This window comes from Aulonocara stuartgranti, assembly GCF_965226115.1.
Source record: "Aulonocara stuartgranti genome assembly, chromosome: 7".
NCBI lineage: Eukaryota > Metazoa > Chordata > Actinopteri > Cichliformes > Cichlidae > Aulonocara > Aulonocara stuartgranti.
This window is the reverse complement of record NC_138945.1, coordinates 57,486,440-57,506,208: the sequence shown is the minus strand read 5'-3', so window position 1 is coordinate 57,506,208 and position 19,769 is coordinate 57,486,440. Positions and strand designations below refer to the sequence as shown.

Sequence of the window (19,769 nt, the reverse complement as noted above, 5' to 3'; positions counted from 1 at the left end):
TATATATAGATAGATAGATAGATAGATAGATAGATAGATAGATAGATAGATAGATAGATAGATAGATATAGATATAATTTACATTAATTTACAAATTTACATTAATCAAAATGCTTTGAGAATATTTATTAAAATATATATTAAAATATTTGTTTTGATTCCCAGTTTGGCTTTTATAAGACCGATTTACAATATAATACATAAAAGATAAAATCAGCTCAAAAACGTTATGCATGTACTGCAGGCTTTACAATTTTACAATAAATGTGACACAAATACACAAACTAGTATGCAAATGAGCTCCAGTGGGGGAAACTTGTTTACCAGCACATGAATCACCACAGCTATGTGACAGTTTACTAAGAGGTTGTTTGTTTCGCTGTTTTTTTTAATGTGGCACAATATACTGTAATCTTTTTGCTTTTGATGTACTAATGGCCGTGACTTCTGGTAACAGCTCATATCTGTTTACAAAACACATAGAAAGGCATTTTATGTCAATCCACTCAGTTAATATTTTATTGTTTTGGTACTTTAATATGACTTTTGACAGTGTTAAACTCATCAAAGTGGATCAGGTGGCCCGTTGCCAATTTCTGTGGTGATTCACAACAACTTTGTCCAATTAGAGACTGGTGAGTCAAGCAAATTGTACTTACAAACCTCACAGGAAAGCTGAACAGAGGTTGAAAATACTTGTAGAAATGTTTTGCATGTGGTTTGCATACGACTGCTACGGGTTGTTCTTTAAATACAAACATCCACATCGGGAAAGCCACAACACTGACAACATTTGGAGAGAAATATGGTGGCGTTTGCTACATTGCCCCAGAATCCTTCAAATGAGACGGTCCCGTTGTTTATGGTGCTGCAAAATAATTAATTTTACATGTAAATAAAAATAACGAGATATCACAAAGTCATACTTAATAGCCTGAGTGCATATCTGATTTCTTCCAATTAGTTTAGCCACCCGCAAGCTTCTTTTTAATGAAAATGTAAATGCATACCTTTGAAAGAGCTCTTGACAGCATTCTGCAACGTCTGAAAGTGTGGCATTGAAGGGTGATCCGTTAAAAACCTCCACACAGTCCAATGGAGGAACAAAGAGGATGCCTGAAAAATCAGAGTGAGAGCTGCTCTGTAAAAACTGCACAGAAAGATGCTGTGGAGATACACTGGAAACAAAACAAACTAACAGAACTTTACCTGCAATGCAAGCATTGATGAGAGATACACATGTCCCGGTGATCATGGCTCTAAACACCAGAGATGAGATGTCATTTCTTCTTAATGGGCATATAGATGCTTGGAGAAAAGAAAACACACAGTGTTAGAGAATCCATTACTGAGAGAACACATTCTGGATCAAGGCAAAAATGTGACAATAATATGATTTAATACTCACAAAGACCTCCAATCACAATGCCCAGTGAGCTGAAATTGGCAAACCCACAAAGAGCATAAGTGGTGATGATTTCTGATCGGACCTGAAACAAGAAAAAAAAAAAAAAAGATTTCCAGCTCACATTCATACTGACAAAATTTAAAATATATTCAGAACTAAAAACATATACTCACAGATATCCACTGCCTTTCATCTCCAATAACCTCAGCAAGTCCGTCGAGCCTGTTTTGCTTCAATTTAGATAATTCCTCATACGCCACAAACTCATTGAGGAAGAGCTTTGTCCCAATTAGCTTAGCCACAACGAAACTCTCGTCGTATGTCACTCCCATCATAAAGGCCACAGGCATAAACACGTAAGAGCAAATTAACTACAAAGACCAGATAAGGTTATTTGAAATTTGTTAGACTGATATCTTAAATTCTCAGAAAAAGGAAAGCACAGTAAATCAGAATGTCAAGCAAAGTTTGTGTGCATAACGGACTAATGTTTCCCTAAGATAAAACACACGGAAATAAGCAGACAACTTTAACTTTATGGTTTCTTTCTCATATTCACCCCACCCAGCAAACACAAGCCAGAGATGGTTTATCTTTGTTGGGTGGGGTCAGAAACATTAATCACTATTATAGGAAGTTTATGCTGTAAATTCTTAACTTATCTAAATACATTTGTCAGAATAAGTAGTTGGGTATTTATTTTACACTGTCATAATACAAGTCAAAGTATATTAAAATACTACACGTCATACAGTTATGATATAATTATTTAAATGATCAAACACAAGTATTTATTATTAGATAACTTTACTTAGCTTAATTTTCATTGTAATGTTATAATATAAAAATATAATTCTAAAATCTAAGGAGTTTACAAAATGATCAAGATACCACATTAACTTTCTGTTGCTAAAACATACCTGAAATGTGACATCAGGATATCCCACCATTCCTCCAAGCCATTTCAAAGCTGAATTTATGAATCCGAGGATAGCAAGAAAGGCTATAAGATTTGCTGCAATGTTAGCAACAAGCCCTATTGATGCAGATGCTCCACTGCTGACTGCTTCCAAAATGTTCTGCTCATCACTGAAATGTTAAAAATAAATAAATGTAGACAAGATATTCTGAACCGAACACACACAAAAAAGAAAAGACAACATCATGAGAAGAAATTCAATTGTGTACACACCCAGAAGCCACTTTGATGTTCTGCTTTGATTTAAAGCGACTCTCCTCTGTTTCTGGGTAAGAAAGCTTAGAGATTGCCAGAGCACACGGAGCAGCCATCACAGAGGCTGATATCAAGGAAGATGCATCAATCTGTGAAACACAATTAAATAACATGTAACTGATTAGGGTAATTACAGCAGTGATTAGCAACGCTGTCGGTAATATACATTTGCATGCTTTGAATATGTTGTGACTTATTAAAACCACCCATCAACGAGACAGACACATACCACATATCAAGTCATGTAAATTGTTTTTAAGGTTCCCTTTTTCTTATATCACAAATTGCTGACAGCAATAAAGCTGTTGCTATAAGAAAAACCTGGGTAAACACAATCACTGATATTAGTCCTCATTATCCTTTTGTAATGCTCATTCAGCTTTTTACCCAGATAGAAACCTCACGTTAGATAAGATAAGGAGCCACACCTATGTCTCTACCAGCTACCATCTTTTCCTATATAAATCTGGGTCATGATGCTTGTCAGCAGAACTACTGAAAACTTTAAATTACTCTGTACTCTCAGAAACCTCAAAGGCTGTTTTTCTCTCAGCTCTAAGACCAAAGTGGAATGAGTTAAATCTGCATTAGGTATTCAGGTGTATTTCTAAGTATGTGTTCAGTTTTGGGGCCCATTTTTTTCCTTTTTCTTTTTAATACTGCCATGAGGGTTTTTAATGTTTCTTTATATAAAATTGTTTGCAACTAACTTCATAGCCTCAGTCCAGAGTAATCAGGTGCCTTATCACAGTTTGTGTTCCTACAGTAACTGAGAAACAGTGCTGTGCTTGTTCCCTCTCAGGAGTTTAAATAAAACAACAAAGGTCCTTGAGCCAGAAATCAGTACTGGCTATGCCCCTCACTGCAACTTTTTTAAGATGTTGTTTTGCACTCAGAGCTTAAATTGCTTTGGGTTTTCTTTAACTTACAGTTGAATCTTTGTCTTTTTTTGTGCATGTTACGTTTTTATTGTATGCTTCTGTATGGGATAAGATACATTATGCTAGTATGAAAATAGGTTTATCTTAAAAGTTTTATCTCACCCCAAATGAGATGAATGCCCCCATAACACTGCCCGCAATTGTGGCAAATCCACCAGTCATAACAGCATGGATCTCTGATTTGGTCATATCCTTCAAATAGGGGCGGATCAGCAGCGGTGCTTCTGTCTAATGTACAAAAAACATTTAATTTTTTCTGCACTTATTCACAGGTACATGCACAAAAGTTCAAACAATGATGTTCGTAAAATAGTGTTGAATAAAATGTTGAAGCAAGAAGTACCTGCCCAACAAATATATTGCCTGCCACACTCAAGGTCTCTGTGGAAGACGTTCCCATTGTTATCTGCATAACCCACGAGATCTGCATGGACAAAAATCGTGGCCCTTAGTAGCAGATTATTACTACATGAGCAATAGGAGCACAGAAGCATTGAAGATGCTGCAAGCAGTGTATTTTACCTTCAAAATGAACCACTGCATAATCCCCAAGTAGTAAAGGACCGACATCACGCTGCTAAAGAAAATAACAATGGGCAAAGCCTGAGGGAAAATCATAAAACTCGGGTTAGCAATGCTCAAGTTAAATAATTCATAATCATGGTTGAGGGTCCAATCATTTACTTACTTGAAAGGCAAAAATGTTTCCAATCAGATCGCCAAAAACGAACGATGAACCTTCTTTGGTGTAGTCGAGAAATATCTGAAATTACAATTGTAAAAATGGAAACTCAGGATAAGATTTCATATATTATTCATTTGCTTAGTAAATGAATTCATGACATTTTTGATGCACATACCAATACATTTTATTAAGGTAAATAAAGTCGCCAATTATTAGAGATTATAAGCTGTCAAACACACTGTATATTAATTAGCAGGCCACGTGCGTGTACACACTCAACCCTCGGAGGACCAAAGAGTAAAGGTGAATACTGTAATAAAGCAGGTCTAAAGATAAGCATGTGTGGTAAATAAAATAACATGAGTCCACACTGTTGTGTCATAAAAGGAACATCTACAATTTAAATGGAAGGTAAATAAATGATAAAAGAACTGAATGAGTGTTAATGTTACTTGGAAGTGTTATGCTGAATAGTTGTGGTGTCTAAATTATAATTTGATTGACAATGAAATGCTCATCGTCATATAATACCTGCACTTGTTTTCCAAGCCAGTCGAAAGCTATAAATCCAGGCTCCGTTCGTATAATAAAAAGGCCAAGGCAGAACTGTATCCCGAGACCCCAAAACACAGGCCTCCATGATACCTAAAACAAAATGTGAAAAAAAGAAATGCTTTGGCCATGAGATACATAAAGCAGTCTCCATATAATTCAGAATTATTCCATGCAAGCAACTCAACTAAATTGTAAGATGATAGGGGCACAAGGACAGAGATAATCTGAGATACGATGCCCAAAAATGTTTCGAAAGAGATGTCATCACAGTAAAGGCTGTGACTCAGTGGAAAACTAACCATTGTCCTGTGTGCTGAGAAAAGGAATATAAGCATGATGAACACGCAAACTCCGCCAAATGAGATAAGCTGGGTAGGACGCTTGCTTGTGTCTAAAGCGAGCCACACCACAAGCAAGACCACAACCACCAAAATGAAAACCCTGGAAAACACATTAAAGCCACACATCATGACTTAATAGTCACAAGGAGTTTCTTCACAAAGAGTCTGTTCTTTCACCAACTTTAAATTCACTCACCATTTTATCCATTTCAAGTTTGATTTAAACCATCTGACGGCGGGCTTGAAAAAGCGACTGATGCTTTTCCCCTTGTACTTGTTCAAAAGTTCCAGTGATACAGCAGCAACAGCCAAACAGGTCAGGACTACAAGGGCAGTAGCCCTCTTGAAATCCAGGACACATGCCGCAATGAAGTACGCCACATAACCTACAGAAGAGAAAAGCAATTCATCATGATCACTGTCTATACTGAAATTAGTTTACTCAAAGAAAAGTCACAAACTTTGCCTGTGTAAAGGATACCATGCAGAACCCTGCTGTATATATCTATATACCATTGTAGATACCTATATACTATTCATAATACTGTCATTTCCCATGCATATCGCATATTGCATGTAGAGCAGTAGTACCTGTTTGCTGTGGTGTCCCCCAGGGATCTGTGTTAGGCCCTACCCTGTTCTTCACTGTATATGCTTCCTTTAAGTGTCATTTTTGAGAAATACCACATTGCCTTTCACTATTATGCCGATGACATCCAGATCTATTTTGAGCTGAATGATGATCTAGCTATGTCCGTGAGTAACTTTCGAGAGTGCATGTGTGAGGTCAAGCAATGGCTTCTGGCAAATTTTCTTATCCTTAACGATAAGAAAACTGAAATTATGATCTTTGGCAGTGACGCTCTTCGTGCCAAACTTCATGATGCTTTTGGTTTTCTCACTAGTTCTTTCCCTGACACTGTTAGGAATTTGGGTGTGCTACTTGACAGCTCATTTAAACTTGATAAACAAGTATCTGCTGTCGTCAGATCTAGTTTCTACCAACTTCGCCTTATTTCCAAGGCCAAACACTACATCCCGCACAATGACTTGTCCATGGCTTATCCATGCCTTTGTAACGTCAAGACTAGATTACTGTAATTCACTTTATTATGGTCTCCACTCTACCCTTTTACATAGATTACAGACAGTCCAGAATGCCGCTGCACGCATTCTAACTAAAACTAAGAAGTTTGCTCACATCACTCCCGTCCTTGCTGATCTGCACTGGTTGCCTGTGAAATTTCGTATTCAATTCAAAATTCTGTTGTTTACTTTTAAAATTACTAATAACACAGGGCCAAGTTATCTTAAGGAACCCTTAAATTCATATCTTCCTACGAGGGCCTTAAGATCTTCCTCACAGTTATTGTTGGTTCAGCCCAGATCTCGCTTGAAGTCTAGAGGTGATCGAGCGTTTGCTCTAGCCGCACCTGAGCTGTGGAACAATCTCCCGATTGGCATCCGGGCGTCTGATTCTATTCAATCTTTTAAATCACGGCTTAAAACATATTTGTTTGAACTTGCTTTTTCTACTAGTTAAATTCTCGCCTCGCTTCTTGTGAGTTATTCTATTAATGTGTCTGGTTGTTTTGCATTGTCCTGCACTGTCAATGTTTTCTATCACTGTGTTTGATGGTACAGCTTTACTCTGCTATAGCTGTGTGCTATAGTTTATTCTTATTAGTGGTCTTTACCTGTGAACATAATCTCACACTTATATGACTCTGACGTTATAGTGCTAATTATTTTATTATTTTATTGTTGCGTTGTCTATGTTCTCTATCACTGTGTATGATGGTACAGTTCTACTTTGCTATAGCTGTGTGCTATAGATTATTCCTATTAGTGGTTTTTACCTGTGAACATAATCCCACACTTATATGACTCCGATGTTTTAGTGTAAATCATTTTATTGTTTTATGTAAAGCACTTTGGCATGCCCCTGGCTTTTAATGTGCTCTATAAATAATGATTGTTGTTGTTGTTGTTGTAATCAATCTTTTATTTATTCCATAATGTATTCCAACATCTTTGCACTCTGCACCACTGTATATATGAATATAAATGTGCTGTACAGGTTGCTATTGTATGTTTGTTTATTTGGGTAAATAGAGTGAGAGCAAAAAAAAAAAAAAAAAATGAAGCCCCATTCTTTGCACATCTACACATACTTGGTCAATAAAGCTGATTCTGATTCTGATGCATATCTGCTGAATAAACTGATGTTTCATAAATTATTACCTGCTCCGAGTACACCCAGGACAATGTATTTGAAGAGTTTTGAATGAGCCTTGATGTAATTCTCTGTGGCATTGATTGGTCCGGAAACTTTGCTGAAGTAGAGAAATAAAATCAAAAATCAGAAGTAAAGTCAAAAGCAATTGTTCACTGCAATTCTCTTGAGTAAGTAGAATCATATTTCAAATTATTTTCAAGTTGTGTATACAGTATATTGACAAAAGTACTAGGTCAGCTACACGCTACTCCTACACGAGCTGCTCGACCTATGGAAACCCAGGCCATGAAGTTCCCTGCACACAGTTCTTGTGCTGACATTAATGGCAGAGGAGCTGTGCTGTTACTGAGTGGTGCTGGTGATCTTTAGAGCTCTTGGTTACCCCACTCTTTAGCCACTTTGTTGCTGAACTACGTTTCCTAAAAACCAATGCAATAAATAGTGCAATAAATACTTTCAGAGGAAATTTCACAAATGGACCTTGTGTTCCAGTACTATGGTCAAATTCAGTGAACTCTTTAAAATTGTCTTCAACAGATGTTTTTAAAGGCAGAATGCACGAACAGGTGTTTATTTCAACAACTTTAGCAGCGGCAATTAGACTGAAAACACGTGAATTCAAAGATTAAGCGGTGTGGCACAAATACTTTTGTCCACACAGGTTATTTTATACAACATTAGATAAATCTTAGCCATATACTGGATTAAAAGAATCTTATCCATTACAGATTTTGTTTTGTATGTGTGTAAAGTATACACACAAACTGTCGAGTAAACAAATACAGCACAGAGGCCTAAGGCACATGCTATAAAAACTTACATTACAGCGCTCACAATAAAACTGTAGGACTAGTTCTATAAACAGAAACAACTTGAACTGACACACCTTACGTATGATCCCAGTTCCAGTCTTTTTTTAGGCTTTTTGGTCTCACTTTTTATGCTGCTGTAGTGATTAATGTCATTCTCCTAGGAAAATACAGGTAATTTATTAAAAGCATGTTTCATTTGAAAGTAAAATACAGGACAACATAACACATACCTCTATTTCATAAGCATGGTTGTCCACTCCGCTTCCATTGTTCTGGCTTATCTTTTCGAGGTGGACATCGTATTGGTCCGCTGAAAAACAGGATCATTATTCACTTCTATCCAGCTGCCTGTGGGAAAGCAGCTGCAACTTGAACAAGCAGGAGCAGGAACAATAAGTGACAAATCAAATCTCGATTTTTTTGGTTTTTTTGCTTTTTGCTCTGTGAGATAAAGAAAGCTTAACATATGTCCACATAATCCTGAAATCTTATGCGAATCTATATGAAAATTGTTCCACAAAAATACAAATTCACAACTGCAGAACAAACAGCTTAATACAAGGAAAAGCAGAGTTAATGGCTTACTCATTGTGCGTCCTCCTAGACCCAGCTGTCAAATGCTGTGCTGTAAAATACACCGCAGGGAATACTCTGCCCTCAATGAAACATCTTATCATTAATTAACAGACACGTAGCGTACTTCTCCAATCTCTCAGGAAGTACACAACGGAGACGTTTGTGTCATTCAGGAGGAATGATTTAATGTGCCTTATGAAGCAATACTTTGAGACGTGAAGCTGACCATGTTTTGCATTTCCTAAGTTGCTGGAACGACAGAAGATGAGTCTTGAATTGACTCTTAAGAGGCATTTCCTAAGAAACACAGTAGGTCAGGCATGACTTTATCTTTGGGAGGTTGTTAGCACCTATAAGTCATAGAAAACTAAAATTGGGTATCTAAAAATACATTTGTCACAAGCTTCTGAATAATCAACATGATTAATAACAGAAAGGAGCCCTTATATCACAAACAGAATAAGTCTATAGTTATATTAGCCTACCTTAAAAATAAAGCTCAATATGTGGCTGATAACCCTTCAAAAATAGCATAACTCTCAAAAAGTGAACACTTTACATTTGACTGCAACTATTTTATCCCTGAAAGGCTTTGATATATAAGACACTTTTTGGTAAGTCAGCGTCAGCAGTGTCAAGTTAACTTGTATTAAATCTTTTTTCTTCCTTTTTTTTATGATTATTTTGAAGAGTAAGCACACTGAGTACTTCAGAATCAGAGAGCCTGGAATTCAGCTGCAGCTGTTATCTGGTCAATTAAGTATATTGCAGCGCAACCCGTACTTTACTTTCATGGTGATGATTCACGATTGGGTGTAGTGGCAGCTGTTTGTTCCGCTTTCACCTGGTTAAATATAATCTTGTCTAACACATAAAAAATTATGATTCCTTTGAAATAGAGTTAGTGCATGCTTGGTGACACTCAGTGGGGACTCAGTCTGTCTGGAGGAAGTGATAAAGAATAATTAATATTTAAAAGTGCAGCCCATTTGCCTTCAGTTAGAAAGCTTGGCACCCTGAAATCCATTAACAGATATTAATGATCAGTAACAGATTTTGTGACGCAACATTAAATAGACTGAATCAGCAGCCCGAGGAGTTGTTTTTATGTTAATTTCCCTAGCAAGCTCAGATTGGCAGTGGAGTGGGAATAATGTACCATTAATTCAATAAGAAGCCCTCTACTTCATCCAGCATTAAACTGAGTTTGATAAGTCTGTCAATTTATATTTAAGTATCTTTTTTTTTTTAAACCAGCAAAATAAGTTTGTTTCATCTCTTAAATGCATACAATCAATAGCATGTTACTTCTATTACGTTTACACTAAATAAAGCCTTTATTTATTTATTGTTAGCTGATGACTAAGTGCATGCGCCTATAAATTTAATGCGAACTGCTGTCACTTCTGGAAACCTTGACTTGCGGGAAGGAAGCTGTAGAGCTTTAATGCCCTCAGTTATGTCTTACAGGACGTTTATATAGCTTCTTCACTAAAATACTGGCAGTTTCCCAAATCAGAGGCTGCTGAGGTCATGGATCTTTAGAGAAGATCACCCTCCTCACCAAATTATCATCTTAATTACAGCCAAAAACCCATTATTAGCCCATAAAGTGTTAATACCACAGACATATTGGGATGACTTCCAGTTTAGAGCATGATTTGTGACATTTCACAGCATGGATCTGATGAACACTTTAACAAATAACTGGAAGCCAAATGAACTTGGTAATTGGTGGTTATAGGGATGTTTATATATTTCTGATAGGATTAGTTTTATGTCTATGAATAGCTGTATACAGATATCACGGTTTACAAAACCGTAATTTAAAGGTATTTTGAGCATACATAGTATTTTGCACATCCCCTGAAGCTGAGAGATCTTTGCCAGGCAGACGTGTCTGATGAAAGGCACTGTTTTTGCATTTTGGGTCGTTTGGGGCTTGAATTTTTCTTTTAAATTCACCCAAATTAGGAGGACAAGGCTATATTTCTGTGTTTACTTTTCATTAACCAAAGACAAGAGCTTTAGGGAATTCGAAACAAGCTTTCCGACACCTATAATAATGTTATTTGTTTGCATTTTCAATATTATTAGTAGGATTTAGTGCCTCATTATACATTCACCCGGACTCAAGGTTTTTATTTGCATTAAATTTTAATATTGTTAGCATTACCCAACCTTACCGAACACCGAAGCTTCGTCGTTTGTGAGTTGCAACTCCGTCCTGAACCTGAATAAATATTTTGGTGGACCTTTAGTACTGTCGTTGAAAGCAGTCACTCCCGCTGCAACCTCAGGTCTGTAAGACAGCGCCGAGGGTTTCAATTTCCCACTGAGGAAAAGGAAAACGAAGTTAACGTTAGTAGCTTGTAGCCTAGCTATGAAACATTAAAACAGCCTAGCCTGCGAATATTTAGTGCAGACAGTTAAATGGCTGAGTAGCTAGTTTACTAGAGCTGTTTAACACACTCGGATCAAATGGTGAGCACCCTGTGTATCATTACGTGGCGACTTTACTCGTTTGGCTGAATTATTTACGCTGTAGCATGTTGCTAAGATGGGGGATAACTCGCTAGCTTAGCTCCATTTTACAGCTAGCTTGTTAGCTGGCTCCTGTGTGCATCTGTCATATAATTTGTCCAGTGAGTGGGTTTAAAGTTTGTGCTATCTGTTAAATCGCTTGTGTTGTGCGTGTTTTATTGCATATTTAGCATTAGCGCTGGAGATGTTGCCCACGTTTAGCTTGCTGGCTAAAGCTAGCGTTGACATATGACGCGTCTCATTTGCTAAATAGTTACTCTTCAGTTTATAAAACAGCTTTTTTTCTCTTTTAGTTTTTTATTGTAACAGTTCTTTATGCTCATGCTAAGTCACAGCTGCGTCTTTCTGTAGGTTTGTGAGACTGTACGGCCATGGGTGACATGAAGACCCCAGATTTTGATGATCTCCTGGCAGCTTTTGACATCCCAGATGCCACTGGATTGGATGCCAAAGAGCCCATCCAGGGGAGTCATGAGGAAACAGAAAGTCAGCTGAAACACACAGAGATGTGTCTGGATGACAGCTTACTGACTAACCAAGCTATACCACCCTCAGATGTCCCAGCTGTAAGTGTTATTGTGAAAAATACAAGTCGGCAGGAGTTACTTGAAGAATTTAGTGATAGACTTCACTCGGGACCAACATTGCAAAATGGATTTAGGGGACAAGACACTTCTGTGACCTCTGCTGAGACAACTAATACCAGCTTCTCCAAATCATTTGTGTCCACATTGAATGGGAAGGCTTCAAGTGAGCTTTCTGGAAAGCCACCTATACCAGATGAGGCACCATTGTTTCCTCAGGCACTTTCAGATTTAAGTCCAGTCTCCAGTCCTGAGCATGAAAACACCCAATCAAGCAGAGAGGAAATACTTCCAAACGAAGACAGACTATGTTTCCCAGAAGCTTCAGTTTTGGACACTTCAGTCTGTCACAATCCCAAAAGAATGGACCTTAGCATGTTTGATAACTCTTCCAAGGACTCTAATAATTACGAAAGCATACAGAGGATTAAAGGAGCAGAAAGTAGTAGAAGCGAGGAGCTTTCTGACATCTGTGGTAGTAGTGAAGCAGAGAAAACACCTGGACTACACAGTGAATTTCCTCCACAATTAGGAAACCAGAACTTCACTGAAACCAACTGGAATTCAGGAGCACCAGTGACTGTTCCCTTATCCCTTATTGCCCCTTATCCACATGTCAAGTCACAGACATGTAAATTATCCTCTTGTCTTGATGCTCTGGTGGCTCTGAATGCTAGAAAAGATCCCAATGAGCAGACAGATCACAGAGAATCCCCAGCTGTTCAAAGTGACTGCATGAAAGCTAGCCCCAAGGTCCCCATATCCCCACGAAGCCCCAGAAGTCCACTTGAAGCAGTAAAACGATTAAGGAAACCACCTGATAGCCCTGTGAGTATCTGCAGTGACAGTAGTGGCAAAGCATCCCCTGCAGTGGTATCTGGTTCACCTCCAGCCATACCTAAGGTCAGGATTAAGACCATTAAAACCACATCTGGGCAGATCAAGCGTACCGTCACCAGTGTGCTCCCAGATTCAGAAAATGAAGACGTGCATTCTGCCTACGAATCCTCTCCATCGCAGAGTATGATTAGTGATGATTCATACTGTAATGCATCTCCACATCAGTCTCAAGCTCCTGATGGTGTTGTTGGGGTGCCAAGTAAAGGTAATGCAGCCAATACAGCTTCGGCAAAAGTTTCAAACAGGAAGTCGGAGGAAAACTCCCGGAGGTCAGGTGTAATGCGCTCTGCACCAGTAGTCCGTAATACTAAAGTCAAAAGATCTGCCGCACATCAAGTGCACAAACCAAAGAGAGTATCAGCCACTACAGGCCATGCAACTACCACAAACTTCCTTCCAAAAGCAATGCACTTAGCTAGTCTAAACCTTGTCCCTCACAGCGTTGCTGCTTCAGTAGCTGCACGAACCACCTCCTATCAACAAAGTCAACGCACACTCTCCTCCACAGTGTACAGTACTGTCCCATTAGTGCATCAGGTCAAAACAGCCAATTCTTATCCCCACCTGTCTAATCCGAACCCATCTGCGGGAACTTTAAACAGACTGTTGAACAGTGCCAACCCTGTGCCTACATATGTGCCAAACTTGAACCCACCTCCGGGAACCAATATCAACCTTCCACCACATGGATACTGCTGCCTCGAGTGTGGGGACTCCTTTGGGGTGGAGAAGAGCCTCGCATTTCATTACAGTAGGAGGAGTGTCCACATTGAAGTAGGATGTACACACTGCGCAAAGACTTTGGTGTTTTTTAACAAGTGTGCCTTGTTGGCTCATGCAAGGGAACACAAGAACGGTGGCACAGTGATGCAGTGCACACAGCTCAATTTGAAGCCCATAGCAGAAGAAAAAATGTTTGTACCCCTGAGTAGTGAACTGGTTAGTGTGGGCACTTACTCCTCGCCATTAGTCTTGCCTAAAAGTGAGCCTGTCCTGCCCTTGTATCCAGAAAGCGTCATCCGCCATCGACTCCGTTGTTTGGAGTGTAACAAGCAGTTGCCTGACTACAAAGCACTCGCAGGCCATTACCAGAAGCTGTCAGAAGATACAGAAGAACTGGTGAGTAGCTAATTGACATTTTCAAGTATAAGGGTGACAACAAATCACTTGAGAAGACCACCTTGCAGAATTTAGCAAGTATCTAAGCCTATTAGTGCTTACTCTTAAATGTTTTTAATCTGTAAAAGTCACTCAAATCAAAGTAGAAAAGTGCGCTTCAGGGCATAGATTTATCATAATGAAGCAACACGATGCCTGGTGCCACTTTGTAGATAATTTATCTGATCTGTTTCTGATTGATTACTGAGGTACAGATGAGTAAGCTTATTCTAGCTAAAGAGAGAATACTGCTTTGTATAATTACTTACTTCATTGTAGCTGTTAATTGGATTGTTTTCTATAAAAACAAATGTATTTTCTCTATCACCAGATTTGTCCTTTTTAATGGCACCACTGTTTGTTTGTTTTCCACTCAAAACTGTCTTTTTGTTCTGTTCTGTTGTGAAATACCAGATCTGTAAAGGTTGCTCAATGCTGCTGCCCAACAAGTGCAGTTTCAGAGCTCACCTACGCATTCATGCACATAAGTCCCCTTACTGCTGCCCTGAGTGTGGTTCCCTGTGTCGTTCTGCAGACATCCAAAAGCACGTCAGGGAAAACTGCCTGCACTATGCTCGCAAGGCTTGGTACAAGTGAGTAACTTGGCAAGAAATGCAGGTTTTTTTTTTAAAAAAAACCCACAGTGTACAGTGCACTGTTGCAACAATTATGTTTTCCTTTTCTTCCAGATGTCTTCACTGTGATATGGTTTTCCGGACCCTTCAAGGACAAAAGACTCATATCGAAGAAAAACACTGTGAGGTCTTGTACAAGTGCTCCATCTGCCCGGTTGCATTCAAGACCTCCGACAACTGTGAACTGCATTTGAAAAATAAACACAGTACTAGCAAAACAACTCCAGAGTAAGTTAACATCTCATGACCTGACGGTTGAAAACTGTGGGCTTCTCCTCATAGGCTGCTTTAACAGTTTTTGCTTTCTTTTTGCAGGTTAATCTTAAAGTGTTCCTGTGAGAAAATGTTCAAGAAAAAGCAGCTACTGTTTCAGCATTTCTATCAGAATTCCAGCAAGCGTGTTACGTCTGTATTTAAGTGTCCAGAATGCAACTCAGTCTTTCCACAAAAGCTGCTATTAATGCAGCATTTCAAGGTTAGAATTAAATATATGCATTTTATTTAGATGTTTTACATGTTTATCATTTTTACCTCTCAGACATAAAAAGTGGTCAGTAAGCACTGGTGAGGTGTAGCACTGATGGTTGTCAGTATTTTTTTTAATATATTCCCTGCAAGTGATCCTTTAGGAGTTTAGGATGTCTATAGGAGTTTATATTTGCGGCCACACTTCTTATCTAAAATGATTTGTGCTAAAGTTGTCAGACATCTGGGGAAAAAAAGGTTCCTTAGTCCATAGAAGAGTTATAAAGTGCATCCAGTAAAAGTAAGGTGCTGTGTCCTATCATGTTTACTTTTTTGGTTTTTTTTTTTTTTTTTTTTTTTTTAAAACCTTTAAAACCATACACCTGATACAGATCAATCAACACGGGAAATCATTAACTTATGCTCCAGCAGTAGTGTTCTTTTGTTAAAACACCAGCAAAGAAACAGTTAAATGTTACTGTGTAAATACGTTTGAGCATAATAATGTGAATTTTGTGTTTCCTGTTCTGCAGGGTGTGCATGTAGGAAACACGATTGAAGAGACAGAGAAGAAGAAAGAAACTAAGCATGCTGACTTGCACCAGGAGTCTCAGTCTATCCAAAAACAGAAGAGTCACTACCCTATTAAACAAACAGTTGCTACTAGAGAGAAATCTGAGCAAGACAGCAAAATCCTAAATCGTGTGAAACCCGCTGGATGGACATGTAACGAGTGCCTGCAGCAGTTCACTGAGCGAGATGCCTACGTTTCCCATTTGAAGACCACACACGGAAAGGTAAGGGTGCACTGACCCCGCACTGACGTCTGCTGATGCAAAACATTACTGAGTGTTGCGCTCTTATGTCTTGAGTTGGTGTCTTAAAATCTTGACAGATATACCGACAGTGTGCCACAGAAGACCGCTCAGACAGCAACATCAGTAAATCATGTAAAGCCTTGTCTGGGTTCCTGTATTAAAACTGTGGTACCTGGGTTTAGATGCCTTGAATTGGCATTTTTCCATATAAACACAATTATTTTTATTTTTTTAAGAATGTAAAATTTGTGTTTTGAATTGAAACTGGGTCATGTAGAATATACAGTATTACTCTGGAGCAGCTTGCCAATTACCACCACCCTCCTTTTTTTCCCATGCCCTCTGCTTTCTCCAGGATACACAGTGAGTTTTTAGACTCATTGGGCCTCAGTTCACACTGAGTAGAAATCGTCTTACCCTGCTACCAAATGAGTACAAATGCAAAATTATTCCCCATACACACTGCTCTGTTTTGTTTATTTTCTTTTTACTATACTGCTTTACATATTTTACCATACTGTTATACATATTACTATGCAACACGTTTAGCTCGAGATGGATCATGGAGAAAGCTGTAGAGCTTTCATCACTACACCAAAATAGCACAGAATTTCCAGCTCAAGAAACTGAAACAATAACGTTCTCAAAGCAAACACTTTTTCCTAGTTTGTTCTGTTAGAATGAAATACAGAATAAAATAAAAATATAGTAGATAAAAATAACAGAAGTGATGAGAGTCCCCTGTGCTGTAAACTGTGACTCAAGTTAAATAAAAATAAAAAAATAGAAGGGGTGGGTGAGGTTTATTATGTTTATTATGAACATATTTTGTTTTTGTGCGTAATGGAAATAAAGTAATTGAACCAGTAGAAAAAAATACTTAGTTGAGTACGTGTTTGGGAAATACTATTAGTTGGACCAGTAGTATTTCACAGCTGTGAGTAGCCAACGAGCAGTAGGGCAGAAATGAGTCCTGTACCTCTAAGTCAGAGTTTTTAGGTCAACCAGTATAAGCAAGATGCATTTTTATTCTGGTTTGAATTCCCAGTTAGATCCAAAATTGTCTGTTTCAAGGCTGATGCTTAAATAATTCACTTAAGCTCATCTTGTCATTCCTACAAATTATTTATTTTTATTTTTTTGTCAACAGTCCGTGAAGAAGTATCCCTGTCGACACTGTGTGTTGTCTTTCAACACTGCAATCAGTCTGAGACGACACATTCGCAATGATCATGATGGGAAAAAGAGGACTTATACCTGTTGGTAAGATTTTGAAAATGTATAAATAATAATAGTAACTTTGGCCACAAAGCAGTTTTTAATTGTTGCTCCATCCCTGTTTGTTAGGTATTGCATGGACAAGAAGACAATATTCACGTCAAGTGTGATGTTGAAGAACCACATCAGCCTTATGCATGGAATAAAAAATCCTGATCTTAGCCAAATGCCAAAAATGCCCATCCAAGTAGACAAAAATGCTTTGGACAAGGTAGCAATTTATTATTTCTCAACACAAACATAAATGCTTCCAATCTGCTCACTGGTCTAAACTGCATAACTTGTGATTTCCAGAGGCTTGTATCAGCAACACCTGATGTGGGCACACAGATGGAGGTTCAGGATCCTGCGGGTAGTCTCGAGGCTCCTTCAGCTAAGCGTCTGAAAACTCAGTTCCGCTGTTCGAAGTGTGGCTTCGTCACAGACAACAGCACAGAGTTCCAGCAGCATATACCTCAGCATAAAACCGACGAGAACACTCCTCAGTGCCTTCACTGTGGCCTGTGTTTCACGTCCGTGCTGTCTCTCAATAGACATCTTTTCATCGTACACAAAGTCAAAGATCCAGAGGAAGAGGAGAAAAAAGTAGAGGGAGATATTAAAGAGAAGGAGCAGGATAATCAGCTGGCTGGATCAGCAGAATCTGATGAGGAAAACGATTTGTTTCACCAGCTAAACAAATCTGATCCCTCACCGGCCGGAGAGCAAGAAAGTCCGCACTGCTCCACGAGCACAGACTGTAACTTAAATCTGAGCACTCACTCTCAGACACAAGCAGTCTCTCTCCAGCAGTGAGAGCCACCTCAGCTCCTGTTTAAAGCTGCTTTAATATCCTCAGTTTTCATGTGAAAGTCATAAGGGATGCTTGATGTTTTTAGGCAGGTGGTACAAAGATGTAATGCCTTTAATTTGGACAACCTATTTAGAGGCGGTGCAGTATATTCCAGCAGATACATATATTTAATACAGAACAAATATTTTCATATTATTTTTTTGTTTTTTAATTTAACCTTGTATGTTGGTAATATATTAATCTTGCCTTTCACATATAACTGCACTCATCACTCATACTACGGTTAAACATTTCCCCCTTCTGTTTTTTTCTTTTTTCGTCAAAATTTTTTGCTTAACATTTTCCATCCACCCTGGCAGGAGACTCAGGAATGTGTGTTTGTTTTACGGTCTGGTATTGATTATTGTAACAGTGTATTGGTAGAGTTTCAGGTATTGTTTCAAATTATTTAATGCCTCACACTAAATCCTGAAGGATTCAGGCTGCTTTTTTAATATTAGTAGGTTTTTATTTTTTACGAAACACAGTATAATTGATTGTTCATGTAAAAGCAGTAATTACAAGTTCATGGTTTGGCCTTTTTTTTTTTAAAAAAAACAAAACAATTTTATACTGTCTGTTTTGGGGGTGTTCTTTCACGTGTTTGGGAGAAACGAAGAGGTATTACATGTGTTCTGCAGCAGTATTGCTGTATTGAAAATACCTCAAATTGCCAGAAGTGTTTTGTTTTGTTTTTTTGGGGTTTTTTTTTTCCAGCAAGTGAACGGTCAATGTTACGTCAAATCAGGGTACATTTGTTGAGGATGATCCAGAGAAGGTGTGAGAGTGAAATTCATCAGCATGTCAGAGTTAATGTTTTATGAATCAGCACCTGGGAACATGAATGGGAATGCAGTGACTTAAAATAAAAAAATATCTTAGATTAGCACTTGGCAAAAGGGGGATACTTTTCGGTTGCAGGCTCTGATATGTGAAGCGACACCTCGTTTTGTATTGACTACGTGACAGTTCCTACCTCCGTGGTAAATGGCAGTGATTGTTAAACGTCGAAAGGCTTCGAGAAGTTGCAGTTAATCTCAGTGCAATGTAAAAAAATTAGTTTTAAAAATGTATTATCCCACATTAATAAATTTTATAAATTATTTTGGGAATGACATTAAGTCTTTTTATGGTCATATTGACTCAACTGACAAGTGAACTTTTCTATGAAAGTGCTGTGTGAGCTCTTTGATTCTCTGTAAGCCCTCGAATCACCACACTGCAGCTGCTTACCTGCAGGGGCTGAGAGGAATTACTTGTTCACTGTTTGTCTTTTTGTAATGCTTGTCGAAAGATATTTGTACTTTTTGATACTGTGTACAGTGAGGACTTGGTTAAGAATTTGTGTACCTACAGTAGCCAATTAAACTTGGATTTACAGCATTTCTTAAGCCATTTCATCTGTTCAGCATGCAGTGGTCTACGTGCCTTGCTGTTACATTAAAGTACTTACAAATAAATTGGTGCATTTAATTACAGATCTGCTCTGTCTTGTCTTTCATTACAGACCTGCTGGGTTGAAAGAATTTAATGTAATCGGGGTGTGATAATCAGTAGTTTTGCGACGAGGTCACGTGCTTAAAATCGTCACAGCAAGTCAGAAAGGCACAAGGCACTCTAATGTGCATCATGCATCCAATAAGCAACAACCACAGATGGATGACTTCATCCCATTAGAATATTAAGCCGATCCTGTCTCAGTATAACTGCCTGTACCCAAAGTAACAGAAGAGATTTCTTTTAATTGACCAGCTCCAAATTAAT

The 19,769-nt window shown here is 38.3% G+C and overlaps 2 protein-coding genes across 4 annotated transcripts; one reads left to right on the top strand and one right to left on the bottom strand.

Annotated features, from left to right (window-relative positions):
* Positions 1–81: 81 nt before the first annotated feature.
* Positions 82–13,511, bottom strand: slc28a1 (solute carrier family 28 member 1). Of its 2 annotated transcripts, none has more exons than XM_082539086.1 (19): positions 13,475–13,511; positions 10,978–11,126; positions 8,446–8,525; positions 8,290–8,372; positions 7,409–7,500; positions 5,361–5,550; positions 5,123–5,264; positions 4,800–4,913; positions 4,272–4,346; positions 4,106–4,186; positions 3,927–4,007; positions 3,686–3,811; positions 2,601–2,731; positions 2,329–2,497; positions 1,582–1,779; positions 1,409–1,490; positions 1,210–1,308; positions 1,011–1,116; positions 82–868 (listed from the first exon to the last, which is right to left on the bottom strand). In XM_082539086.1, exons 1-19 carry the CDS (start codon positions 13,504–13,506, stop codon positions 748–750), a joined length of 2,151 nt encoding a protein of 716 aa, XP_082395212.1. In that variant the 5' UTR covers positions 13,507–13,511; the 3' UTR covers positions 82–747. The 2 variants fall into 2 exon arrangements, with proteins under 2 accessions (XP_082395212.1, XP_082395213.1); XM_082539087.1 differs by lacking the exon at positions 13,475–13,511 and adding an exon at positions 8,801–9,040 and having other exon boundaries at positions 10,978–10,995.
* Positions 11,016–19,483, top strand: znf592 (zinc finger protein 592). 2 transcript variants are annotated; one of them, XM_082539085.1, is made up of 9 exons: positions 11,016–11,091; positions 11,687–13,938; positions 14,392–14,570; positions 14,667–14,840; positions 14,928–15,087; positions 15,611–15,874; positions 17,046–17,158; positions 17,243–17,384; positions 17,468–19,483. In XM_082539085.1, the coding sequence occupies exons 2-9, from the start codon at positions 11,707–11,709 to the stop codon at positions 17,966–17,968; spliced, it is 3,765 nt and encodes a 1,254-aa protein (XP_082395211.1). In that variant the 5' UTR covers positions 11,016–11,091; positions 11,687–11,706; the 3' UTR covers positions 17,969–19,483. The 2 variants fall into 2 exon arrangements, with proteins under 2 accessions (XP_082395211.1, XP_082395210.1); XM_082539084.1 differs by lacking the exon at positions 11,016–11,091 and adding an exon at positions 11,102–11,275.
* Positions 19,484–19,769: the final 286 nt, after the last annotated feature.